The 27305-nt window shown below is 44.8% G+C and overlaps 1 protein-coding gene across 1 annotated transcript; it reads left to right on the plus strand.

Annotated features, from left to right (window-relative positions):
- The first annotated feature begins 236 nt into the window (after positions 1–236).
- AHCY (adenosylhomocysteinase) lies at positions 237–26147 on the plus strand. Its single transcript, XM_009637364.2, has 9 exons — positions 237–422; positions 2783–2858; positions 4748–4900; positions 8124–8236; positions 11133–11340; positions 12177–12264; positions 13208–13325; positions 19433–19627; positions 23377–26147. Exons 1-9 carry the CDS (start codon positions 288–290, stop codon positions 23506–23508), a joined length of 1218 nt encoding a protein of 405 aa, XP_009635659.1. The 5' UTR covers positions 237–287; the 3' UTR covers positions 23509–26147.
- The last annotated feature ends 1158 nt before the right edge of the window (positions 26148–27305 follow it).

The following is a 27305-nucleotide window of genomic DNA, read 5'->3' on the forward strand; positions in this document are numbered from 1 at the left end:
TTTTTCAGAGGGGCTGTTAGGTTTGGTCTAAACTTGTTTGAAACCCTGTGTACCATAGTAAAAAAAGCAGGGAGTAACTGGAATAGGGTCCCTTTTTCCCCCAACTCTGTCTCCTAGCTGTTGCTGGGTGTTCAGTTCAGCTGTTGCAGCCGATGCCTGTCCATGAGTGTGTGAACAGACACCAAGGTCTCAGCTATTTAAACTCTGACACCTGTCCTCCTTCTCTTGCAGCTGACATCAGCCTTGCAGACTGGGGTCGCAAGGCCATTGAGATTGCGGAGAATGAGATGCCAGGGCTGATGAAGATGCGGGAGATGTACACTGCATCAAAGCCGCTGAAAGGTGCACGTATCGCTGGTTGCCTTCATATGACCGTGCAGACAGCAGTTCTGATAGAGACCCTTATAGAGCTGGGAGCTGAGGTAACGTTTCTCCTTCAGTGTGCTCTTAGGTAATGCTCTGCCTGGGGCACTGCTTCTGCTTGTGTAACTATCCTGGGGGATCCTGGCAAATGTCTGTACTTTTTGGAAGAGACTGTGCTGCAGTCTCCAGGTGGATGGATTATGCCTTCTCTCCTTAAGCAAAAAGCTTGTCACCTGTACTGCATGCACCTCCGGGATGTGGTATGTGTCTTCTCTCTGGACAAGCTGCATCTTCACAAGTGTCTGTTTTGGGCTGGGTCACTGGCTTCAGCAGGTCTGTCTGTGTACAGCACCTTGAGCAGCGGTGCTGAAAGCTGCTTCCACTGCATGCTCGGGCATGCAGTGCTGTTGCTGGTAATGCTGAAGCTCTAGTGACTGCCTCCGGCAGAGATTAGCCTGTATTAAGAACCACACCGTGCCCTGGTAAAGTTAGCAAAAACTAATGAAGCTTTCCGAGAGCTCATGCTGGCCCTTTGGCTGTGCAGGAAAACAACAGGGGGGCAGCGTGGTTCAGTGACTGAGGGCTGGGGACTCCCCTGACAGTGTTTGCTGTGTGACTATGGACCAGTTACCCTGGTCCATGTTAAAGACTGAGATGCTTATAAGCCATTTACTGCATGGTGTCCTCTGCCTGGCTTGCTGAATGAAGGCCAAACATCATGGCTGAGAGCTCGCGGTACAGGGCATGAGGAGAGCCAGGCATCTGAGCCAATCCATGCAATCCCTGTGCTGAGCAGGGAGCTGACTGGACCTTGATGATGGATTAAGTACATATGTGATCTGAAATTCCTTCTTCCTGAAGTTTAGCTGCCTGAACTCAGGCTGCCCAGAGGTGTCCTATATGGGATCCCTCCCTGGGAATGGTTGGAAGAGTTGACCGGTGTCATGCTGCTCAAAAGGCACTGGGAGAAAGGGAAGCTGGCTGTGTAGCAGCGAAGGCATTTCCTCAAAAAGCAGAGGGGTTAGGTCTAGACAGCATGCCAGGTCAGCCTGGGCAAGGAACGTGCTGTTGTGCCGGTATTCTTCAGCCTGTTCAGAGCTGTTCCACTGTTGCAAACGGTGCAGTGCTGAAGAAGGGCTTTGATGTGGAGGTACAGTCCTGGCTTTATTTCAGCTACTCTGCATATGAAACTCTTGTCCCACCACAGGATTTAAAAGGTTAACAAAGATGGAATAAATAATCTGTGCCTCAGAGTGTAAGTTCTAAAAATTGTAATAAAAATGCATCCTTTTAGTAACCAGTGATGTATTAGGCTCTGAGCCCATCAGGTATGCCGGTTATTCTAGGGTCTATGCCATTACCACAAAACGGTGTTGCAGATCTGAGGGTGCAGAGTTGAAGTGGCCTATGTCTTGTATCAAGTGCTTGAAGTGTAAATGATATATAGGTATTCTGTGTACTTTGAATTCTGTGACACCTCCTGATGTTGTCTGTATGGAGGGAGCTTAGAAAAACCCAGATGAGGCCAGTTTTCCTGTGCTCCTTCCAAGTGTTGGCTGTGCAGGCTCAGATGAGGTGTGTCCTACTGCAGCCCTTACTTTGACGTGTCAATTCTTGATAAAGTGGGATGAGATCTGAAAACAGGCTGAAGGGTTTTGCCTTACTGCCCTCGCTTCTTGAGGTCTGTTACAAATAAGCATGCAAATACCTGCCAGTCAGCCCTGTAGGGAGCAGAGGGAGAACTCGCGTGCGGCTCTGGGGTGCTGTGGTTTCTGTGCCCACTGGGGAGCTGCAGTAGGTATGCAGGTACTTTTCAATGCAATTCAGCAATGTGCCGTTGCTTTTCTAAGTGCCTGAGTCTGGTTATGAAATCTGTGTGGAAAACGCTTAGCTCAGCTGGAAAAGCTTTCATGACTGGAGCACAGAGTGGGATCTGGCTGAGCGTGTATTTTGGAGAATGCCTGTTGATGGAGTGTGGCGTTTCAGCTGCATTTCTGACTCTCCTGAGTGCCAGCAGGTGTGTTGCTGGATGTCTATATCCCTCAGTGGGTGCTTAATTGGATGTTCTGAAAATCTGAACTTTATTGACCAAAACCTTCTGAACCCACACTACTGTGCATTTCCTGAAGATCTATAGCTGAATGTACGCTCTGGCTGGCAGAAGCTCTTGTGAGTAAGGAGATGGCTGAATATGTGGCATGGCTAAAGCTCCGTTAGATTCTTTCCCAAAGTGATGTCATTTTCCCTGGCCTAGTCAGATATTAATTTTCACCGTGACTTTGCAGAGCTACTGAGAAAGGCAGGAATCCGCACTAATATGCCTTTCTGTTCTTGCTCCCTTTTTAACTCCCATATCTGGAAGAGAGTGCCTGCTATCTCAGAACTTTGTTCAGCAAACAAAACTTGGGTTGTTTTCCAGGTGCAATGGTCAAGCTGCAACATTTTCTCCACTCAGGACCACGCTGCAGCTGCTATTGCAAAAGCTGGTATCCCTGGTAAGTTTTCTGTGCTCTAATTTGGCTCCGAGCTGGGGTGTACTGCTTGTTCTAGCTAAATCAAACTGTGTACACATCAAACTCTTCTGAGCAAGCTTAGGATAGAAATAGCCCATCAAAAGCAGTGATTGTTACAAAACAGGACATTTGACTCAAGCTGCATTGCATCAGACTTTGCATAGCATTCCTGATGATGGCTGGTGTTAGCCTATGAAAGAGCCTGCCTGTATGTTACCAACTTTAAGCCTAGTCATTAAGATGATTGAATGGGCTGGGTAATTAAGTGGATTGGTGTGTAGGTGTGTGTAGATGCAAGTGTTTGGTGCTTTCCAGCAGTTTGGTGCTAAATAGGGGTCAGGGAAGGGCTGTTAACTGCAGTGTGCCCTGTTACAGTGATGGGGTCAATACTCCATATACTTTAAGGGTAGAGCTAGGCCAGCTGTGTTCCTGCCTTATATCCCTGAAGTGGTTTATCAGGATGCTGCTGTTCTGTTACAGTCACCTTCCAATAAAAAGCAAGTCCTTGCAGATCAGTATGAATACACAAAGCTGTCTGCTGTGTTTCTCAGCTTAAGGCCATACAGTCCTCATGGCTCTGTGCTGGGAGGTGCATGGCTTGAGCCCAGGTGTTGCAGAGGCTAAATTCAGGCAGCCTGGCTCTTTGCTTTGGGAGGTGTCTTTCATTTCTGTTGTCATTAGTTATTGCCACAAGTCTTTCCCCAGCTGTGGTCCGTTCTAAGGTAACAGAAGAAAGTGCTTCCATCATCGGCTCCTTTGGCATTTCCAGCTGCAGGCATTGCCTCCTCTGCCTGCCTCTGGCATCCGATGTCAAAGGACCCAGTGGGACTCTCTAGAGCTGATGTTGGGATATTGCCTTCCTCACCACTCTCAACACCCAAAACTCAACTGAGGAGTAGTTTACAGGTGGAGCATTTGTCTAAGTTTTTGACCTCTGCCCTTGGTATCCATATTTTGTGGAACTTATTCTTTTAACTAATACTGCATTTCACATACTGGATTTATGAGACCTTGGAGGAATGCTGATCCTTTGCATGCAGTATGAGTTACCGATGCACGTTTCTTCAGAAGGGGCATGATTGGCTCTTTGTGGCTCAAGAGTGAGTTTTCTGTGCAAACAGTGAAAACATGACAATTTAGCCAAATGTTGGGGTATGTAAATCATGTGCCTCGTATGTGTTTGAATGGCTGAGTACCACTTAGGCTCAAGTGTAGTATGAAGCCAGTACAAATGCCTGGAAAGGCAAAAATAGTGCTAGAAACAACATGCTAGGGGTTGCAGCATGGTGCTGGTGGTAGAGGTACCGAGACACAAATATGCCCTCATAAGAGCAGACAAGGTATGGCAGCTTGGATTTTAGTGCTGCGCTAGAGGCTAGAATTTAAACTCAAACTTGCTGAAGAGTTTGCAGGCTGGTGCTTAGCTCGTGCTGAAGTCCATCCCTCTTTTCTGCTGTGCTAGAAAATGCTGAATGCTGTCGTCATGTTTTCATTTGTCTGTATCAATATATTCAGTGGCTATTTACTAATTCCTGGTAATGTAGGGTGTATTAGGGGAGCAAGTGGGGTGTTGTGGATGTGAGTCTACTTTAGTTTGCTTTGCCTTCTCCTTCTTAACATGGAAGATGGAGAGCAGTGGAGTCATAAAATTTTGACCAAGTTCATGGCCTGGAACAGAAGGCAAAGTGATTTCACTTCTGCTCATTCCGAGATCTTTTTTTTTCAATGCAAATGTCTCTTCTGGCCTGCGGGCACAGATAATCATCTGTCTGTCAGCTCTGCTACTGAGAGCTGCTGATGAAATCTTCCTTTGGCTGCTATTCTATATGCTGAGTAAGAAACTGGCTAATTGTGTGTTTGTTCCCATGTAGTGTTTGCCTGGAAAGGGGAGACCGACGAGGAATATTTGTGGTGCATTGAGCAGACCCTGTACTTCAAGGATGGGCAGCCCCTCAACATGATTTTGGATGATGGCGGAGATCTTACCAACCTAGTTCATACCAAGTACCCACAGCTCTTGAAAGGTGACTTGTGTTTTGTTTTGCCAGGCATGGTTCTGTGTGAGAGGCTGTTTAGGCAGGCTGTTTCTGCGGGAATTCCCTGCTTGTGTAAAAGGGGTGGAGGAAGAGAGGCAGGCATGTGTAAACAGGCTATGGGTGAGTATGAAAATTGCTCACAGTCCAAGAGCGGAGTCTCTTATCTCCAGGGCCCCTTACCTGAGCGTGACCAGTGGTACTACTGACTTGCCAAAAGCTTCCTGGAAATGGGCTGTGTTTCAGAATTGCTTAATGTTTGCTTGCATTTAGTATTTTTAACATTAATGCTTTTTCTTCCCCATCCTCTTAGTGCACCTCTGGATGAAGTTATGACAACCTGTAGCCTTTCTTGGAAAGGGAACAGTTTTCTACCTTATATAAACTGCAAGGCATTAACTGATCCAGTTTATGTCAGCGAAGATGCTGATGGAGTCAGGGTTGGGACTCTTTGTCTACTCTGCTAAGTCAACTGCTTTGACTTATTACCGTCAGTGTAAGTTGGTAAAACTGAAAACGGAACACAGTGTGGTGTTGCTAGCACACGTAAAAAGATTTATCTGAAGGGAATTTGACATTACCTGCAGTAGCAGGCTGATCTGTGCCTGGCAAGTATGACAGATTGTCCTTAGCTCTGCCAACGTCCATTATCTGTGCTGCTGCAAGCCACAGATTCCCAATGTTGGTAGAGGGCACGTTTGATCAGGGATGTGAAGAAAATTGGATGGTGATGGGGGTGGAAACTCACCTGATACAGTGGAGTGTGCTGATGTTCATTCTTGGTCTGTAGAGGTGAGGTTGCTGTAGAAGCTTGCTGGATCAGCTCTCTTCTGACTCTTGTGCTGCTTTAAGAGGAGGCTGTGGGAGGGAAAAATCTGAAGGCAGGGTTGTTTTGCAGGGTTGTTGCCCTGCCATGCACATGCAACCACCTCAGTTGGTGTCCCTGTTCCTGGGGGTCCTTGTGCTGAGCTCCTCTCGCTTCCAGCCCTCCTGCTGTCTGCTTCTTTCTCCCCTCCAGCCCCTTTTTCCCCTCTTGTCTTGTGCTCCTGGTATGGAAGGCACTGGTATAGGTACGGTGCAGGGCAATGGCTGTTGAACTATCTCTTGTCTTGGCATCCATCTCTAGTCTGCCATTGATAAAAAACCATCCCTACTGCCTGGGATTGCTTCCTAAATTCATAGGAACGGCTCTTCCACTGGATTTTTAAATCTAGGCAGGATGCCATACCTGTCAGCGTTTCCCTTGCCAAAATGTATGCGTTATTTGCACTGACCGTGGTTGAAAAGCTTCCTTGCAGCAGTTCAGTAAACTAATTAAGACTGATCTCAGTGGAGGGTGACAGAACTTGATCTGTTTTACCTGCCTGTCCACTGCACCCTGGAAACAGCAAAACTTCCAGAATGGGACCCACTGAGTAGAGTCTTCATCTCATGTAACTGAGCTCTGGGCTTAGCCCTTTGCTAAGGCAAGACTGCTTAAATAAAGCTGCGTAGCATCCTTTTTTTTTGTATCTTAAAGATAATAGAGGCTAACATATCCTAGGGGCTTGTGCTGATATTTGACCTCTTTGGGGGAGAGGTAGGACAAGAGCAACATTAGCAGAGCATGCACAGTGTGTGGCAAGATTGGATTGTGAGCGCAGGAGATGTTTTGGTATGCAGTGTCTGAAAATGCCGTTTGCCATTTAAAGGCTGGTCTGAGTCTGGGCAAATGAAAAGCAGCAATATTTCTGTCTGTCCACGTGCACTCACATAGGATAACCCAGGCTGTCACCTGCTTCATCAGTAAAAGGCCTGAACAGAACAATTTATGAATGCCATTTATTTATGAGTTTTTCTATCAAAATGACTAAAACTATTTTGCTTATGAGCATCCTTTCAGTTTTATTTTGAGGTCAACGTGAAAGGTTGCTTGCCTGGAGGGGCAATATCTTCTCTGCATAAATCTCTGATGTACATAGAACTTGGTATTCATAACTTTCACATTTTCTCTTTTCTTGTGAATCTGAATTGGCTCCAATTGCCACATGGATCTCTTCATAGAGATGTTGCTTGTGTTGGTGGTTTCATCCTGATTTAGCAGAATTACTCTATTTTCCCTGAATAGTTCATGCTTCAGCAAAATAATTGTCTTGCAGTGTGCCTCCAGTCCTTAAAGAACAAACATAAATGACTGTATCCTCTACAGTGGACATTCAGCCAGACCAGATAGTTTAGTTTCAGATTTATTCTGATTGTCATAAACTGCGTGCCTTTTTGTGCAGGTGGACTTTGTAAGTAGTCAGTGTTGCCCAGTGGAGCAAGCAGACAGCTTATATACAATGAGATTACCGAGATGTTGGAGAGGAGAGGTATCCAGAAGCTATGTGCAGTGATGCCACTTCTGTACGATTTTCTGCCATTAAAAGGTTCACAAAGAATTGGGACCCTCGAAGTGGGGGATGCCTTTACAGCTTTGGCTTTTTGGTGTCGTGTGGAGCGAGGTCGCCCCATGACAGTTCCTATGTTACCAGGATCTTAGTCTGTTATGTGATGTTGGTGTTTCTAGACAGTCCTTTGTCTCTGGTCTCTGTCTCCTGGACTGTTTTCAAACACGGATATATTTGAAGTAATGTTTTTTGATTGTGCTAGTAATACCCATGAAAATGAAGTGTCATGTAGCTAGCATCCAGATTTTGGGGGGGGCTGGCTGTTTGATCAGAGCTGGAGTCGATTACAACAGGAGGGTTAGGAATGGTGAACTGTGTATTTGATTTTCTTTTTTTACTTTTTTCAGTGGATCTAAGTGCTTTAGATTCAAATGTGGTTATCTAGGTATTATCTCCTTTCAAGCCACCTTGCAGGAATGGACTAGGCTCTAGAAACATCACTGAGGTGAACATCTTGCTCTTTTTGCAGAAGAGTTTTTTGATCCATTTTGTGAGAAAATAGATTAGTGTGGGGTCTTCCCTGATTCCCTGGTCTAGAGCTGGTCCCTTCCATTTTTCCAAAGAATATTTTTGTCCTGCTCTTTTAATTGTCTTGTGGGGGAAGAAGCTGGTTTGAAGTTTCACACTACTGTTTGAGGATCCAAATGAGGGCCCTCATCTCTTCCCTGCTTCCTGCAAAGGGTTTGTTTAACTTGGGTCTCTGGAGGGTGCTCCCAGCGCCTGGATGTGTTGCTTTGCAGCAGTGTTAACACCAGCTAAGGTGAATCCTTTTACTCTCCATGCAGGAATTAGAGGTATTTCAGAAGAGACAACCACTGGAGTTCACAACCTGTATAAAATGAAGGCCAATGGAACCCTGAAAGTGCCAGCTATCAATGTTAACGACTCTGTCACCAAGGTAATGCAGCTAGAGCCCTTCTGCTGTGTTCTGTTGTCTCACCAGTTTGGTAGTGTTGGTGTCACCTTTGGCGTTTGTTGTCATTCCTATGCAAGTATTCCTTCTCTTGCTCAGCTATTCCTGACCTGGCACTGAACAGATTTCTCACTATATCCTTGAAGTGAGCCCATGATGTCTCTAAAGGGACATGCCATTGTAAATAGCCTGTTTTCAGAACATCAAGGGCTTTTATTTTTGTATGTAAGGACATGCATTCTTCTGCATTTTAATAATGTGAAAACACCTTTGGAAATCCTGGCTCCTGGGGTGCAAGTCAGCTCCTGTGGCAAGGGGCACATCCTAACTGAGTAGCTTAAAGCCCACGGGTAGGTGGCAGGTACTGGCTGGAAAAGTGACCTATGTGAGTTTGTGGCTGGTAAAGGTCAGTTGATGTGATAAGCTATCTCTGTGAGCAGCAGTTGCAAAGCATAGGGCAGGAGGTTTTTATTCCTTATTTAGCTATATTGCTGCTTCCTGAGACAAATCCTGGTGAATTGAGGGGTGAGGGGGAATGGTGTTTAAAGGGTGCTGGTGCTTTTTGGATGCAGGTAAATTACAGTGGGAATTTCAGGTGTACTTAAGGTTTATGCATCTAGATGTTTTTTAAATCTAGTTGCTAAATCTATTTCAAGCTACCATACTAACATTATCCTGTTGGGCATGGCAGTTCTCACTGTTTGGCTGATCTGCTTTCTCTGCAGTTTGGTATCTGAAGAGTATCTCCTTTCTGCTCACAAAGATGCATCTGGCATTTTTATTTCATAGCTAGTGGGTTGGAATCCAGCTGATCTTGGAAGGAACTTCTTTTCTCTGCATCGTTTTCACCTAGATGTGTGCCTCCTGCATAACAACTATTAATACTGTTTAGTAGATTTAGAAATTCAGATGTTTCTAAAAAAGCCTCTGGAGTGGATTTGGGTTGAGCTTGCTTTATTCTAGTGCCAAACAAGTGCCTGTTTTCAAGTGCTGTTTGGTATTTATGTAGTAAGAGATTGTGCAAACCAGTTACAGGTCTTCAGGACGACATGCAACTGAGCTGACAAATTCTGCTCTCCCAGTTTGATACTTTCACCTGGTGCCAGGATCCTATACTAGTGTTTGGAGACAGAAGGCAGTATTTGGAGAGAGAAGGCAGGCAGCATCCAGTTCTGTTCTTCCCTCTTGCTGCTCATATGTGGGTTTGGGTGGGATAGGTGTCTGCATCTGGCACTCTACTACCTTGCCCACGTGGAATTCACAGGCACCCGGAAGGCTTTGGTTGCAGTTGGGAGACTTGGTGATGAGGAATCAGATCTGACCATGCTGTTTTCCTCTCTAAGAAGGCTTACATGGCAAGGAAAACCTGCTGGAGGACTAGAAAAGAGGATTACTGACTGGCACTAGCTTTGGAATTTGAAGGATCGGTAACATGAATTTTCTGAAATACTAATGGCAAATGTGCCTGTGATAAGACTTCTGCATCTGAACTATAACTTCTTACACATTAGTCTTTGGCCAGCTTCTGATCCTGGGGGGTGATATGCTACTATACCTCGTGACTTGCTAAGATAATGCATTGCAGTCATAGCTGCAACATTTTTTATACGTGGACTTTGCATTTTTTATCATAAAAATTTTACAGTTGTAAACTGTAGACTGTAAACCAATGTGTAACATCTTACATGTGCTAGGTGACACCAGCCGTAGCTGCAAGGCAGGTCCCATTTGAAAGATCAGTTCCCCTACTCACATCAACTGCACACCTAGTAGGATTGCTTACAGCAGACAGAATGCTACCTGTGTTGTGTGACAGCAAGAACGATTGGCGACCTCAGGCTGTAGAAAGCGCGGGGCAGGCTGTAGATGGTGAGTTCTTTATAAACCTGCCTTGGGAAGCATAGGACAGCTTTGGTAGCCAGATTTTTCTAAATTTGTGGCTTCTGTAATTCTTCAGATAATCAAATCTGTTTATACAGCCCATCCTCCTGGTCAAAACAAAGGGTGTTAGGAAAATAAGGAGAAGCATTACAAAAATCAGTACAGCAATACATGTTCCTGAGTTTATGAGGATGGTCAGGTGGAATACTATTTGACATCTCACTTAGCAGGGGAATTTTGATTTGGAGGTCTGGCTGTTAGGCTCATGTGTTAATGTTACAGTAGGAAGATGTGTGATGGGGCATTAGGAGATGAAATCCAGGGGTTCTTGGTTGCAGTGACCAGTATTGTGAAGGGCTGCTTGCTGGATTTTTCTAGATCTGAGCAGTGGTGAGGTCTGGCAGTGTTAGTGTAACTGCTCCTGGGAGAAGATGCAATTTTGATCTTCCTGGGCTGTGGGAACCAATTTCTCATGGTTGATGCAGGCAGCTTGCTGCTTCTGCAGGGTGTGTGTGTCTCGCAAAGATAACAATGTGTGCTAGCCAGTTGGCCAGATTTTCTGCTGGTGTGTTTTGCCCATCTGTGGCACTTGGTTCAGTTTATTGTCTGATAAACAGCAGCAGAGAACTGATGAACATCTGGTTAAGGAACTCAAATCTACCTCTGTATGCAAAAATTGTTTGTGCTTTTACGTGATAAATACAGGTTACCTCTAAGAAGCTTTTAACATGTCCAAGTGTTAGTCAGTAGATACAATGTACTTATGAAATGCTTCTCTCCAGGGGTGTGCTGGTCTGTATCTGGTGTAACCATATAAATTGAAACTGGATAAAGAAAAACATCAGACGAGGTTATCTTCTTCCCATCCCTCTCTGTGGTTTAAGTATTTAGCTGCCTGTTAGCCTCCTGGTTTGTAGTACTTGCATATGAGTCCATTTTGTTCCTCTAAGGCATTTTTACTTGAGTGACTTTCATCTGTTCTCGCCTTTTTCTTCCTCAGAGCAAGTTTGATAACCTTTATGGTTGCAGAGAGTCCCTCATCGACGGCATCAAACGTGCTACAGATGTCATGATTGCTGGAAAAGTAGCAGTCGTGGCAGGTTATGGTGATGTGGGCAAAGGCTGCGCCCAGGCCCTGCGGAGCTTTGGAGCCAGAGTAATAATCACGGAAATTGATCCCATCAACGCACTGCAGGCAGCCATGGAAGGTGAGAACTGAAGGAGATGCAGGAATTAATGCATCTGATGGGGGTCTCTGCATGTCAGCATAGAGAAATAAATGATAGTTGGCCAGGACAGTTTCAGTGGATTTCAGCCCTGTCCCTGTTGAGTTAGAGTTGACTCCAGTTTATCTGTAGGAATTCATTCCTTACACTTAGGGAAGGACAGTATTAGTATAGGCCTTGAAGATGTGTTTGGAGTCAAGGCTATAGAGACCATAGTGGGGTATGGCCCCCATTTCGTAACACTGTAAGTCTGGTTTTGAATGGATTCCTTATCTTCAAGTTGTGCAACTCTAGCCTCCAGCATGGGTTAAGACTTCACTAGAATATCTCCACTGTAAAACACCAGGCCTTACCTTCAGCAGATGTTTTTGGAGAGCAATGCCATGCTCTCTGCCTTTCCAATGGTGCTCGTGGTTCTGGAAGCTGTGCTGCTTCTCTTCTGTGGGTGCCTCATGTAACTATGCTTCTTAGTACCAGTTTATCCCATTTCTATTCGTACCTGGCTAGATCTTGCTGGTGTTGTGGGTGTACTTTCCTATACAAACTTGACCCCCTGAGTCCAGTCTAAGTGCTGTGCCAGATAGTACAAGACATGGAATGTATAGATCTAGAGATTGGAAACAGGTGAGGGATAGATGTTTGTGCTACATTGCTATTTAGTAAGACAAGTATGCCCTCTACTTTGCATCCTCCATAGGTGAGGTATTGGCACAGGCATCTCTTACTCATTCTTTCTCCGTACTTTTCCACTTGTAATATTGTAGCCCATTTTTTAAGTGCTAGTGGTTGGGTAGAGGAATAACTTTTTCTCTTTTCAGGTTATGAAGTTACAACAATGGAGGAAGCTTGCAAAGAAGGCAATATCTTTGTTACCACCACTGGCTGCACTGACATTGTTCAGGGCAGGTATGGTCTAGCCATTTGCTGTAGTGAAAGCATACCTGTACAGTTAGATTTTTTTTTTTTTTTTTTTTTTTTTTTTTTTTAATAGAATCATAACTTGTCAGCAGTATGGTGAGGGTTGGAACACAGTCTCATTTCTGGGCATCAGAATTTAGCATCAATTTAGTAAGACATCGGGGCTTTAGTCTTTCAGTTCTGTTAGATGTTGCCACATTGCAGTTGTTCCTGTCTTACAGCACATAATGATGGAGAAACGAGTTGTAGAGGGCTAGTTAGACTTTTAGAGAACAGAGTATCAGGGCTTAATTCTGTGTTAAGACAGATAAATGTGAACAGAAGAGGTAAGTAAAGGTTGAAAAGGCTGAAAGTGATTCCATTTGTGAGTACACGTAGCAGACTTGAAACTAGCCTTTTCTCAATAAACTACCATGCAAGTTTTTTGTTATCACTTCTTAGATCTCCATTTGTAGCCCCTCCACTCTACACAAACTCATTCCTATCTTTACTGTTATGATTGCACATGTTGTAGTGAAGATCAGATTAAGTGGGAGGAGATAAGGCCATTAGTCTCTAGAGATGTAAAACCGCTAAAACTTTAAAGTCATGAAGAAAACTCTTCTGTGTAGGAATGAGAATAACTGCAGGTATTTTAGTTTTGACCAATGAAACAAAATAGTTTTACTTCCCATACCAGAAAAATATTTTCTCTCCACTAACCTCTTGTATCCTTGGGAAGTGTCCTTCCCTAGAAGCTTGAGAGTGTTTTCCAGTAGACTTCCCATGCCTGCAAGATTACCAGACCCACACATCTTGTGAGACTCAAATGCAGTCAATGAGCCAGGCACTGCTCATGTCTCCTTGAGCAGAGCTATGGAGTAGAACATCTTCGGGTGCTGAAGAAGAAAATTTTTTTGTGCATTAATTTTTGATATAACTTTTTTTTCAGGCACTTTGAGCAGATGAAGGATGATGCCATAGTGTGTAATATTGGCCATTTTGATGTGGAAGTTGATGCGAAGTGGCTGAATGAAAATGCAGTAGAGGCGGTGAATGTTAAACCTCAGGTGAGACAGCCCTTGCACAAGCTCTCCTGCTGGAAAGAAGCAGTAGCTACTCAGTGACTGTTTCCAGAAAGGGTGGTGGTGGGGGGAGTGTCGTGTATTTCCCTTCAGGTGACTTGTGTTTCTGGCTTTCTTGGAAGCCAGTGTTGCTCTGGGCTGATCAGAACGGAGATTCTGCTCTTCCCCAATTAACCTGGAACAAGCTGCACATCATGTTCTTGTCTTGGTATTAAAGCAATTGGTTCCAGCCAGTGGCCAAGTGTACAGCATGGTCTCTGGCGAGAGGCACTTGGTATGGGTGTGTCTTTCTCCATGTGTTCCTACTTCATTAAAAACAGGAGCCTGCCCCTTCATGGTTGTTGTGCAGACAGTTAATTGCATCGCATTCATTCCATACAGGAAGTTGGCTTTGACATTTGGGGTATGGTGAGCAGGTATGGAAATGTGCTTTCTTTGATAGCCCCCAGCTGTAAACAATGCCTGAACTCCAGTTTCAAAAAGCAAGTTAGATGATGAACACAGAACAGACCTTTAGAGGCCGTATAAAACTTGTGAAGAGCAGAGCCTATAGATGGCTTGGTGGCTGATACCAATTTCCTCTCAGGGAGCTGCTTGCTCATGCACTGCTCTGCACCAGAACTGTCTTGGTCCTGGCGCAGGGTGCCAGGATTAGAGTGAATCTTAAGGGAATTTCTTCTGGGATTCTGTTAAGGTTTGAAAAAATTCACACCTTTCTGTTTTTCAAAGCTTTTTTTTATTTGGCGATTAAAGCCTCAGGAAAGCCCATCTGGAGCTCTGCCAAACTCAAGACTTCTGTTCCAGACTTGCTGACTGCATTTTAGAAACCTTTGTAGACCAGAAGTCTATGTGTGGGCAGACAAGGCAAGATGTTTTATCCTTGCTCATCTTGCATTCCCACCATGTATTTACTTCAAGCTATGGCTGTAGCTACACAGGAAAATAGCGATCTAAACATTTCAGCTTTTCAGTTGTGTTTCCTAAAGCAGATAAACTGAACTAAATCAAAAGTGTTTTGTAACACCAGCACTGAGGAAGAACATCATGAAAAGCAAACCAGGCTTTGTCTGGCTTGGCATAGGACTTCATTACCTTTTAAAGAGGGACTGTGCTTGCCGATAGCAGGATTCTGGGACAGGTTTTCTACTTTTTTTAAAAACGCCACACCCAAGCATATGTCTTGCCAGATCTCAATCTGCCCTTCTAATAACTCCCCTGTGGCTTATGGGCCACCCCATCAAGCTCCTACTAAGCAGTTGTGAGAGTCTTCAGTATCCTCTTTGCTGTTGAGGCACTACATGGGCTCAATTAGGTATGAAGTTATACCCTCAAGTTCTCATTACACGCAAGTCTGTTCTTGCCCCATGACCTTAGTGTGGAGCTGACTTTGCTCAACAGCTCTTGTCCTAGAGGAGCCTGCAGCTAGCTGCTCGCTTTCTGATAGCTCAGGTTTTAAAACTAAAAATGTGACTTCTCAAAAAGCAAGCATCGTTGAAGTGGCTCTTGAAGTCCACATGAAAAGCTGTCACTGTTGGCAGAGGTGGTAGCCCCTTTTCCTTTATATACTCTGTACTGAAGGAGCTAGCCTGTCACAGGTGTATTGGGTGCAGTGATATTCAGTCTAGTCCAAGGTATGAAAACTGTAACAAGTTTCTTGTCAAAACCAGAATATTACCTTTTCAAAAGGATGGAATTGGGGTCAAGGTCATCCATATGGTTTAATGCTGAAGACCTACCTCCTACCCTGAACATCTGGCCTGTTACACAAACTGCTGCTGTCACAGAATCACAGAGAATCTCAGAATGGCAGGGTTTGGAAGGGACCTCCGGAGATCACCCAGTCCCACCCCCCTGCTCAAGCAGGCTCACCCAGAGCAGGGGGCACAGGACATCGTCCAGGCGGGCTTCGAATATCTCCAGAGAAGGAGACTCCACAGCCCCCCTGGGCAGCCTGTTCCAGGGCTCGGTCACCCTCAAAGTACAGAAGTTCTTTCTCACATTCAACTGAAACCTCTTCTGCTTCAGTTTGTGCCCATTGGCCCTTGTCCTGGTGCTGGGCACCACTGAGAAGAGTCTGGCTCCATCCTCATGACACCCACCCTTAAGATATTTGTACGTGTTGATGAGACCCTCTCTCAGGCTTCTCTTCTCCAGGCTAAACAAGCCCAGCTCCCTTAGCCTTTCCTCGTAGGAGAGATGCTCCAGTCCCCAAATCATCTTTGTAGTCCTGTCACAAGCAGGATGTTCAGAGCGATGCAAAGGAGATACCTGCTCACAGAGCAAAAGCTGTGAGAATAGCTGCCCAGTGTGCTGTGGGTGCCACAGGTGTTTGCTTAAAAGTCGTTAGCTGAAGTTTGTAAAAGGTGTGTGACAGCCCTGAGGGGACCACCTCTGTCTCACCTTGATGAGGATTTACTGGGGGAAATAGCACTTCACCCTTAGGCTGTTCTTGTATTTTTCCTTACCCATCTACTGGTTACCACTGGAGATGGGATATACCTAGAGGTAAATCTGGTATCATGTGGCTGTTCCACATGTTTCAAGCTTCACTGCAGTGAGGATGGCCTGTAGATGTGTATGTTGCTAAGTCCAATAAAAACTGGTCCCTGACTCGGGTTAATACTTGGGTTCTGTTGACTTCCAGCAGTGAATCTGAAGCACTTAACTAGCTTGAATCTCCAGTTGGACTCCGTTATCGGTGTATTTAATGCTATGTGCTGTACCCCTATGCTCCATTTTGTGTCTGCTTAGATTTTTTTTTTTTGTCCCTAAAGGCATCAGACCTGCATGATGAGGTAAGGAGGTAGCTGCTGAGCAGATGTTATGTGAACAAGTCCTGCTGTGTGAAAGCTTCATTATTCTTCCCTTTCATTCTCTGTGCCTGATTGCTGTTGTGGCTGGGCAATTGAGCAGGAGTGGACTAGCATGTCCTAAAAGCTTACTTGTTTCAAAAGGGGGAGAGGCAGGACTGGGAGGCAAAATGTGGTGTTAGAGCCCCAAATTCCATGCTTGAAACAAATTAAAAGACATTGAGTAGAAATTTGCTACAATTGCTTAACTTCCAGGACATGCATTAACTTTAGGTTTAGAAACAAGCTCCCAGCAGGTATCCTGCAGCTTCTGTCCCCCACCACCTGCATGGGAATTTGTCTGCATGTGTGGGACCCTGCTCAGGCAGCAGTGACGAGTCACTACAATAACTGATAGAACTGTCTTACACTGAAATCTGGGGAGGAGATTATCAGTTTACCACTTAAGTTGCTGCTGTCTTCTCAGTTTTGCTGAGACTCATCAAAGGGACGCTTCTGCGGTTGTCTTGGCCCCAGTCTTTTGGGGGCCTCAAGGGGAGGTCAGTCCTGTGTGAGGCGTGAGATCTTGCACTTATCCTTAGAGTAAGATGTTTTTTCACACCAGTGGTCTGGGTGAGGTATCCTGGGTTTTATAATACCAGGTATTAACTCTCTAAATACTCAATTTTTTTCTAAGACTTGGCAGCTTTCTTCTATATCCTGTAGGAGGAGGGGAATATAGTACAAGAGCAAAAATCTCTGACCTACTGTGAAGACATCTGTGTCTTGATTGGAGGATTAATTAGTACCAGAGCTGAGGGTTGCTAGACTTCACCTAGAGGTACAGGGTAATTGTGAATGTCCAATGCAGTACCTTCCAGTACCACATGGGTTCCATTGACAAGTGGTGAGCTGGTGTAAGAAATGTTTCATGCTTGGGATAGGAAAACATCTTATTGTGCCATTCTGATTCCTCTGTTGCTTTCAAAGTACAGTTCAAGAGGAAACAGGCTTATTACTGAAAAGCTGGTAGGGTGTTTTGAATATGGGTTTGCACTGCAGTCCTGCTTAGCCGTGTCCTGATATTAGAGACTGATGTGTAGCACAGGCTCAGCTCTAGAGGGGAAGGAAAGGTCAGGGTGGGATCAATGAACTTTGGCTCTGAAAATAAATTATTCATGTAAGGTGTGGAGGGAAGTGCAAAACATCCAGAAAGTCCAGAGCAAGCTAAATGCTGATGGGGAAAGGGAGGGGGTGTTTGTGTAAGTGTGGAGATGAACTTCATGCTTGGATAACTTGAATTCTACTTCTGTAGCAATTTCCTGAGCTTAGGAGTCAGCCTGTTTATCTGCCCGTAGATGAGATGTGTTTCCACAGTACTGACTTAAGCCTCTGCCGGTACCCCTGCTGTTTTGTATTTGTTTCTGTGCAAAGACATTAATTTGCATTTTCTGTGTTATCCTGTGCATTGAATGAGGCATGCCGGCAGATTGCTGAAGGTACGTGATTCCATGCACAAGCCAGCAGCAGTCCAGGTACAAGTTGTGTGGAGATTATATGGATATAATATTGGCACCTAAACCACCCCATTCAGACTTCAAAGCTGAAATGCTACTTAACTGCTACCTTGTAGTAGTTTAATCTGTAAATATAATGTTTAATAGAAGTAATATTGTAGCTGTTCTCAGGATTTTTAGTGTTCTGCTTTCTGGCTGCTTCCTTCTTTGTTTTGTTACTTCTTCCATAACCTTATGATAGCCCATATGGTATCTTTTGGGTGGACTGAGCACTGTCACTGGTGGTCCACAAGAGAGAATCAGCATCTGTAAGAAACATTGCAACTGCAGCTGTGGAGAGCTTTTTACTAACCCTGCCTTGCTGTACTGCTCTTGGACAGGAGCAATTAAGAATGTTACTTCAAGCTTGTTTGAAGTGGTTGCCATCTGCATATTGTGCTGAAAACATAATCATCTGTTATGAGAGTCCCAGGAGCAGAAAATAGTGCTGCAGTTGAAGTGTGGCTGGGGAAGATGGGTGGAGGCACAGACCTGCTGGGAAGGCAAAATACCTGTTATAAGAAAATGGTTTCTGTTGGTTTAGTTATTACATCTCTGCTAAGGACCTGCACAACGATGGTTTTTCAGAAGATGGTGTTGTTACAATTAAAGCTTCATCCCGCGTGGCTTTTAACTTTCAGGCCAAAGCTTTAAGAATAAAACCAAAAGTGACGTGTGGTTTGCTTCATATTAAATAACTTTGGAGACTAAAAGTATAAATACAGCTGTGGCGAGGGACCCTTTTGGGTCTTTCACAGTTGCTGTGCTATGGCAGCATAAGATAAATGGACTTGCCCAAAGCATTAACCTATGTCAAAGTTGGTTGTTGAGTATTTTTTAAGTCTTTCCAAAGGTTTGCTCCATGCTTGTGTGACATAAGCAATAAATACCAGCGATTACTGAATATTCTTGTAGCTTAGAGGCCATATTGGCGTTCACTGTAACCTCTTACAGGGGCAAAGGTGGGGGGAGAACAGTTTGGGGATGGTGGAAAGGAGAAGCAGAGTTAGCTTTAATGTTGCAGGAGCCCAGTCTGTCCCAGGCAGCTGAGGCCTATATTAAGTGATGTTATCTTCCGAATTGCATGGGACTCTCTCACAGAGCTGCAGACCTGTCTCCTTTGCTCACCTGCGACTTGATTCTGTGTGCAGAGAGTCCTGTCATCCCCAACATAGCTTGGAAATCAGTCTGTGCAGAGGACCACATCTTTGCCCCCCGGAGGAGGGGGGCACACCAGAAGCTATGAAAGCTGTTTATTACACTGTTAAGCACCTTATTGAAGTGGGAAGAACTACAGGGGAGCAGTTTCAGCAGGCTGAGGGCTCTGGCTCCTAGCCCTGTGGTAGGTGGAAAGGCTCTGGACTGTAGCATGCAGAGGTGTGCCCTCTTCTCTCCTGTCTCTCCACACCGGTTGTTACAATTAGGTATGGATGAACTGCATGTTACTGCGAGCAGCGTGCTCCCCCACAACAGCCATCTGAGACAACCTGCATGTGGGAAAACCAGAAGAACCGGATAACCAGTTAAATATGAAGCAGATGCTAAGGTTCATGTTGTGTGAAGTCCAGAATAGCTACAGGCTTCGCAAACGTTGGCTGGGAATTTATGGAGGGATGTCTCAATTGCAATCAAAGTCTGTGTTGCAAGCCCATTGCTGATGTGGGAGGAAGGCCCACCAAGCTTGTCATGATTTAAAAAGCTCTCTATATCCTGACATCACACTGCCGTTGCTTTTTTTTCTACCCAGGTGGATCGCTATACACTGAGGAATGGCCGTCATATTATACTGCTAGCGGAGGGCCGACTGGTCAACTTGGGCTGTGCCATGGGTCACCCAAGCTTCGTCATGAGCAACTCCTTCACCAACCAGGTGCTGGCGCAGATTGAGCTGTGGACCAATAGTGACAAATACTCTGTTGGAGTCCATTTCCTGCCAAAGAAGGTGAGTTAGAATAGCAGGAAGATGCAGGCTTCTAAGGAAGCTGACTTCAGATGTGATCATGTAGACTTGTTTCATTTGTGCTCAAGTTCATCTTCCTACTGAATGTTGTTGCTGCAAGGAGCTTCTGTCCCTCAGTGACTGCTTGGCTTTTGTCATGCTGAGCCTGAAGTGGGCTGTTTTTTGTGGCTAACCTGTTCTGCAACTGGGACTTGTCTGTCACATGCAACAGGAATGTCCAATTGCTTTTTGGCTTGACTTGGGGCTCTTCCCTAAGGTGCTGGGAAGCCCTGTGCTGCCTCGGGGTAGTCAGGGAGCTTCTCCCAACCAGCTTGTTCTTCTGCGGAATGTTAACATTCACTGCAAGCTTTCACATGCCTATCCAGCAGCAAAGTCTAGTAGGACAGAGTTGAAGCTGGAGTGAAACTAGGAATTGCTTTTACTGTGGTTGATAGAGTCTGGGTCTCATTTGCACCTGAGCAGAGCTTACCACAATCTGGTCCTAATAACTTCACAAAATATTAATGACAGATTCCTTCAGGTTTCCCTTTAAACTTATCTCTGCATTCGTTGTTCTTGGAAAAATCTGGATCATGTCACAACTCGCAAATTCCTTTTATAAAACTAACCCAGTTTTAAAAAACTAACCCAGTTTTAATTTTCCAAAACAAGACTGAGAATTTGAGATGGTCATGAAAAAGATGCTGGAGTTAAATCCCACTGCCTTTGGAATGCAGCCAGATGTGAGACTGAATGTGAAAATACTTTTCATTTGGGCAGTAGAATGTGTATGTTCAGGCTTACTTATGAAGTGTTTGCTGAAGGACTTAAGCTTCCAAACCCATCCATTTATGATCAAGCAAAGCATACCAGAAATATGATGTAGGAGTTGAAGAGCAAGTTTACATGTAATCATCTTCAAAGGAAAAGTTTTGTCCCCAGTTATATTGAAAATGATAGACCAATGTTGCTAATAAAATGTGGCTTCATCCTCTTCCTGAATAACAATTTTTGGTAAGCATACTTGAACTGGAAATGAGAAGTAATGCCCAGATGAGTGAGTTACAGACGGAGTTGCATGTTAGCGGAACATGTGGTAGTGATCTTTTCAGGCTCATATACTGTGACAAAATGCTCTCTTTACCCTCTGTGCTGCGTAGAGAATTTCAAAGAATAAAGCAGGCACCTGTTGGAACAAACAGAAGATGGGCAGAGGAGCTTTTGCTGATAACTTTCTGGCTGTATCTTTCCTTGTTCTGTGCAGTAGATTTGAGGTCCAACTGTAAAATTTAAGAATTGCCAAGTACCTTACATTACCCTTTCTTTGATTGCAAGAATATTGCTTTGATGATCAGCTGTTACAAACAAGCACACATTTCTGCAATGCATGTTCCTGGGAATCTAGGCAAACGGTTGTGTCCATGTTCTTGGCACCAAATTTGTCCATCCTTATGCTCAGCTAGCTGATTTTAAGGTAAGAATGTCAGCTTACCTTCATCTATATTTGTGTCCCTTTTTACCTAAATCTTGAAGTCCCCAAGGCAAAGCAGCTGTGAAACAACTTCTCTGCTGCAGTTTGAGGACCTGATCTGGGACATGTCAGGGACTCAGCTCCCTTTCAGGTGGCTGTAATCTGGAAATGAACCTATCAGATCTTCACATGTCAGTCTAGTCAACCAGATAGGCATTCCATTTTTAACCCTCCTTTTTCTCCCTGACAGGATCTACAAAGCTTAAATACTTGTTTCCCTTCTAAACAGAGCCCTTCCAGTTAGCTTTTCCTTCTTTTGTGATTTTCCTGACTCTTATGTAGCATTCGGTAGCTTTCATGGTTCACTTCCACATTCTTCAACCACTTCATCTTATCCTTTTAACTTTGTCTTGTACATCCTTGGCTGTTGTTCGTTGTCAAAAGATGTTTGCAGGTCCACGTTCTCAAGAGATGTCGGCAGTTCTGCTGTGAGCAGGTTGAGCTGTAGTGAATTGTGCTCCATACAGATGTAGCTTTTTACCTAGTTCATTACTATGGGATTACTGCAGAGTAGTTGCTTGTTACCACACTCCCTTGAGTAGTCTAGGACTAGTTATTGAATCCTTTAGGACATGCTGGGCTCACACAAGCTGAAGATGTGGCCCTTGGTTTTCTATTGATTTATTGCACTTCAAATATATTGCAGCCTTTCACATATATGTAAGTGCTGTGGGGGAAACATTGCCAGCCTTTACTGTGCTGCTGGAATTTAGACCTCGCTTTTATCTGTTTCCTTGGCAGCAATCACTTGTATTTTGCAGGAATTACACATGGTGGTCAGCCTTGTCCTTCTGTTGTAACTTGGCAGCACCTGAGCCCTTCTTAGTGCCATCCTTTCTATCTCTGAATATCCTCTATGGCTGGATGTTCCCCTCTGACATAGCAGCTGGTTTGCCATTTTACTGTTTGTTTTCTGACTCTTCTGTACCTATCTCCTATAGCACTTAACTCTCCTGTAGCTTTACACATTTTTTAATTCCTTCAGTTTGCTTGTCTGCCTGACACCTCTGGGATAAAGAAAGTAGATCACCATTTCTGAGCCTACGTGCTACAGCCCATCTTGCCTTTATTCTTCATGATGACAATGCCAATAGATACTTGTATTCTTGCTGAATTAGTGATTCTGGAATGAATTTCTTAATACATGTATGCCTAAGATGGGATATCTGGAAAGGAGATGCATTTTTTCCCAGTATTAGAACTTACCTAAAACTGTAAGATGATGGTCTAATATGTCCAGGTGTCTTCATAGTGGAAACATGACTGGGGCTCTACCATTCTACCAAACTGGAAATTCTCATCTCTGAACAGTTTGATCTCTGTTCCTTACTTGTTGGATGGATGTTTGTGTAAGTGAGATTGAAATGGGCTTTAGCTGTCTGTCTCAAACTTGACTCCCTCAAAAGCATGGGGCTTTTCCATCTGAGCACAGTTCTGTGCTCAAAGCAGATGCCTCTGTGCTCAAGCAGGTGAGGAATTGTTGTGGTTTAACCCAGCTGGCAACTAAGCACCATGCAGCTGCTCGCTCACTCCCCCACCCTTTCCCCCTCCTCCTCAGTGGGATGGGGGAGAGAATCGGGAAGAAAATAAAAGGTTAGAGCTGAGGGCTGAGATAAAGACAGTTTAATAAGAGAAAATAATAATAATAGTAATAATGAGAATGATAACAGAACATACAAAACGAATGATGCACAGTGCAATTGCTCACCACCTGCCAACCGATGCCTAGCCCGTCCCGAGCCGCAATCAGTCCCTGGGCAGCGAGCAGTCTCCCCGCAACCGACCGACTAACCCCCCCGAGCATGATGTTATATGGTATGGAATAGCCCTTTGGACAGTTCAGGTTAGTTGTCCTAGCTGTGCTGTATTCCCAGCTTGTTATGCACCTGGCCAAGCAGGAGACGCTCAAAAAAGTCCTTGAGTAGTCTGAGCACTACAGCTGAAAACATCAGTGTGTTATCAACATTATTCTGGTACTAAATCCAAAACACAGCACTATGCTAGCTACTATGAAGAAAATTAACGCTATCCCAGCCAAAACCAGGACAGGAATGTTGGTCGGAAAAGAGCTGCCTTTACTGCTCATCTGTGTTGGTCTGGTCAGTCCTCATTGGGGCTGCTGTTGATTTTCACATACTCATTTCTCGCTGTTGACCATGATTTCCTGAACTAATAGGACTCCGTTCTGCTAATGTTCTTGTCTCTATGTTTTGTCTTCCAGCTGGATGAAGCTGTGGCAGCTGCTCATCTGGATAAACTATGTGTGAAGCTGACGAAGCTGAGTGACAAGCAGGCCAAATACCTAGGCTTATCAAGAGATGGGCCGTTCAAGCCAGACCACTACAGATACTGAGCAGGTGGCACTATCCAACGACCAAAGTGCAGGGATGCAGCCCTCCAAAGCTCTTGTGTGTGTGCTGGGCTTCTGAGAACAAGCTCTTTGCCATACTCCTCTCAGTGCTGCAGAACCCCTCCCCTTATCAAGGGAGCTTCAGGAACTTATTTATTAGTGAGAGAGGATTACTCTGACTCTTGGGTTTAGAATTGGTTACTTAGCTAGTGTCATGGTGAAAAGGATCCTGTGCACCTTTTATTGGCTCCTAATGTCCCAATAAAGGGAGCAGGATGGAAGATTGTAAAAGAAAAATGCATAGTCTTGTCAAACACGTGGCTGATGAGCCTGTTTGAACAGACTACCTGATAAGATGGGGAATGGTTTCTACAGGGAGATGCTTTCTCCCATGCCCTGCTCAAATTAGATGAATCCTATTAGGAGGCTGGCAGTTCAGGCTTCTCTCCACAGAGGTGCCCTAGCTGAAGTGCTTGTTGTGAAACTGGGGGAGTATAGGTGCTTGGTCTCCTTCCTATAAAATCAACTTAATCTCCTACTTGGAGACTAGAGCTGGAATTTTTTTCTGGGTTAATTTACTCCATCAGTGTCGGTCAGAAGACCCTTCTATACTTCCTTCACACCAACATAAGGATGGGATGAGGCAAGAGGGACTTTTTTTAGCAGCCTTCTAGTGTGTCATGAACAGCTGTGAAGCCGCTGAGGGGATAGTTAGGCTTAGGGACCTTGTTTGATGCTCTGAAACACCAGCAGCACACTTGTACCCCAACTTGATTTTTCTGAGTTGTCATGTCTGCTGTATCTTGTTTGTCACTGACTCAAAGAGCTTTTATTAAAGATCTGACTGTGGCCTGACTTTTGTACAGTAAGGTGCTTTGGGTTTTGCCATGGATTTGTTTACTTTCATGTGATCCTTAAGCTACTGAAAATATTTACTGTATCCACATGGGGTTTCCTGAGGGCAAAAGCCAGTGCTTTGGCCAGCCTGCATCATGTACTGAGCTGGGAAAAGCTGCTCCTCTGGTTATTTAAACATCTGAAAGGCTGAATATTACAGGAAAAACAACTCTTCCCCTCCGCCCACACAGATTTATCTCCATATGTGTCATGGAAGTCCTCTCATGCCACTGTCCTCTTCAGTCAACATTATATAGCAGGCTACCTCAGTTGCTGGATGTGAGAAGACTAAAGGTTTGGTGGGATGTTAAAAGATGCTTGAAGTACCCTGAGATTCATGTCCAAGCACCAGGTGTGATGTCAGTGAGCAATTAAAACAGATGGTGTGGAGTATGAGCTGCTGGAGGAGGAAAAAAGTGGGATGAGGAAACAAGGCATTGCTTGGTGTGCAACTCTTCATTGCTTTGTTTTCCATTGGCCTCTAAAAAGCACCACTTTTAATTGAATTTGGGTCCCACAAATCCCAAAGGGGATTATCCTTCATATTATATACGCTGAGCTCTGCAGACACACACGGTTGCGATATACACCTAAATGTAGGTGATGGTCACATTGTGTCATGCATAGCTGCATGTGACAGGGATGGGAGAATGATGGGAGAAAACGTCATTTTTAGTAGAACAAATGCAATAGAAAAACAAGGACTGGGTGTTCTTCATTAGTTTCCTCTAGCTGGGCTTTGGCTTCTCTAAACCCGTTTCTCAGCTGAACATCTGCTATCCTGTAGTAGAGGGCTGTAATTCTGCTGTTGGACTTGGATCATGGATTCACAGAATAATTTAGTTAGGATGGCCCGCCTGGAGGTCTCTGGTTCATCCCTGTCCTGATACCAGGGCCAGTTAGATCAGGTTGGAGACCAGCTGGCCCAGGTGAGTTTTTCTGTACATTTAACTGGAATTTCCTGTGTTGCAGCCTGTGCTCATGGCTTCTCATTGTGCCCCTCTGCACCTCTGAGATGGCTCTAGCTCAGTGTTCACTACATGCTTGCATTAGGTAGTCATAGGCAGCAATAAATCCCCCTTTGCCTTCTCCAGGTTGAATAAACCCAGGTCTTAGTCTCTTTGTCCATCCTATGCTTCAGTCCCATGACCATCTTGGTGGCCTGTACTCCAATGGATGCGCTCAGGTATGTCAATGTTGTCATTATACTGGGGAGCCAAAACTGGGTGCAGGTGTCTTTAAAGTGTCAAACTGGGGAGAAGGTTCCCTTCTCTTGACCTGCTGGCTCCACTATTGTTGGTACAGCTCTGGATAAAGTTTGGCTGCTTTACTGCATGGGCAGTCAAGGACCTTACGCTTCAGAGTCTCTGGAGGAAAGGCTGCCTTCACCTTTCCATCTTTGACCAGTTTTGTTTGGGTTTTTTGAGTAACAGATCCAGCAGAGCATCTCCCTTCATTGGCTCATTGACCACCTGTGTCAAGAAATTGGCCTTTTTGGTCTCCATAAATCTCCTGGGTTGCTTGTGCACAAACCTGCTGCCCTTCTAGCAGATGCTGGCATGGCTGAGGTGAAGTCTGCCAGCATCTGCTACCAAGAGGCTTTTTTCATCTATCTAAAGAAATTTTCAGCTACTTCCTTTTCTGGTCAGGTGGTGGTTGTTGGATGCCCAGTGGTGAGCCACCCATGTTGGTCTGTCCTCTAATACTTAACCCAGGAACTTTTAACTCTGTTCTCAAAGAACTGCAGTCTCAAGGAAGTTGAAAATGAAAGGGCAAGCTGAGACCCTGAATTTATCTAAATATGTGTTCCATTTGGTGATCAACGTACAGCATGCTATGATAGTGTGATGGGTTGACCTTGGCTGGATGCCAGGTGCCACCAAGCGCCTCTTATTGTTCCCCTCTTCAGCAGGACAGATGGGGAGAAAATGAGATGGCAAAGAAAGAAAACTCATGGGTCAAGGTAAAGACAGTTTAATAAAAAGCAAAAGCAAAGGCTGCGTGCAGTAGCAAAAGGAAAACAAGATTTTATTCTCTACTTCCCATCAGCAGGCGATGTCCAGCCCCTTCCTGGGAAGCAGGGCTTCAGTACACATAGCAGTTGCTCCGGAAGGCAAAACATCATAAAAGACGAATGCCCACCCCCCTCTTCCTTTTCCCTTAGCTTTTATCTCTGAGCCAATGTCATAGGGTATGGAATATCCCTTTGGTCGGTTTGGGTCAGGTGTCTTGGCTATGTCCCCTCCCAGCCCACCAACCAGGTGGTGGTGGAATGTTGGGGAGACAGCCTTGATGCTGCGTGAGTGCTGCTCAGCAGGAGCCAAAGCACCAGTGGGTTACCAGCGCCTTTCTACACACCGATAGCAAGCACAGCGCTGTGCAGCTCGACCCGATTTAGATTGCCATGTGCTTTTTTGTTTGAAATGTTTCAGGAAGATTGGTCAAGAGTGTTTTTGAGTGGGGCCTAGCAATCGGTGGTTGTGTGTTAATGACTCTTTGTTGTCATTTTGTATGTCAGGGAGTGGCCCAGGACCCCTTTTTTTTTTTTTCCATGTTTCTTCACAGAGTTGATGTGTTTAATATGTAGAGAAATCTATTTGCCTGTGTATATATGTATATATGTTTGGGTTCCTTCAGAAGACTTGTGCTCTTGTGTTTCCTGGTTGTTGGAGCTCTTAGGAAGTCTGGTCAACATTAGGCTCAGGGGCAGCACCTCCCAAGTTTCTGGAAATATTTCTAGAGAGATATTTCTGTGTGCAAAACTATACCTGGAGAGCCCAGTGCAAATTCATGTTGTTTAGGCCCTGTTCAAGCTCCGGAGGCTTTAAGCACACAAAATCATGATTCCATAGGCGAGTCAGGGAAGTGTCCAGACACCAGCAGCTTGGCCAGGTCAGAAACAT

This window comes from Egretta garzetta, unplaced genomic scaffold (assembly GCF_000687185.1).
Source record: "Egretta garzetta isolate BGI_Z169 unplaced genomic scaffold, ASM68718v1 scaffold24, whole genome shotgun sequence".
NCBI classification, from domain to species: domain Eukaryota; kingdom Metazoa; phylum Chordata; class Aves; order Pelecaniformes; family Ardeidae; genus Egretta; species Egretta garzetta.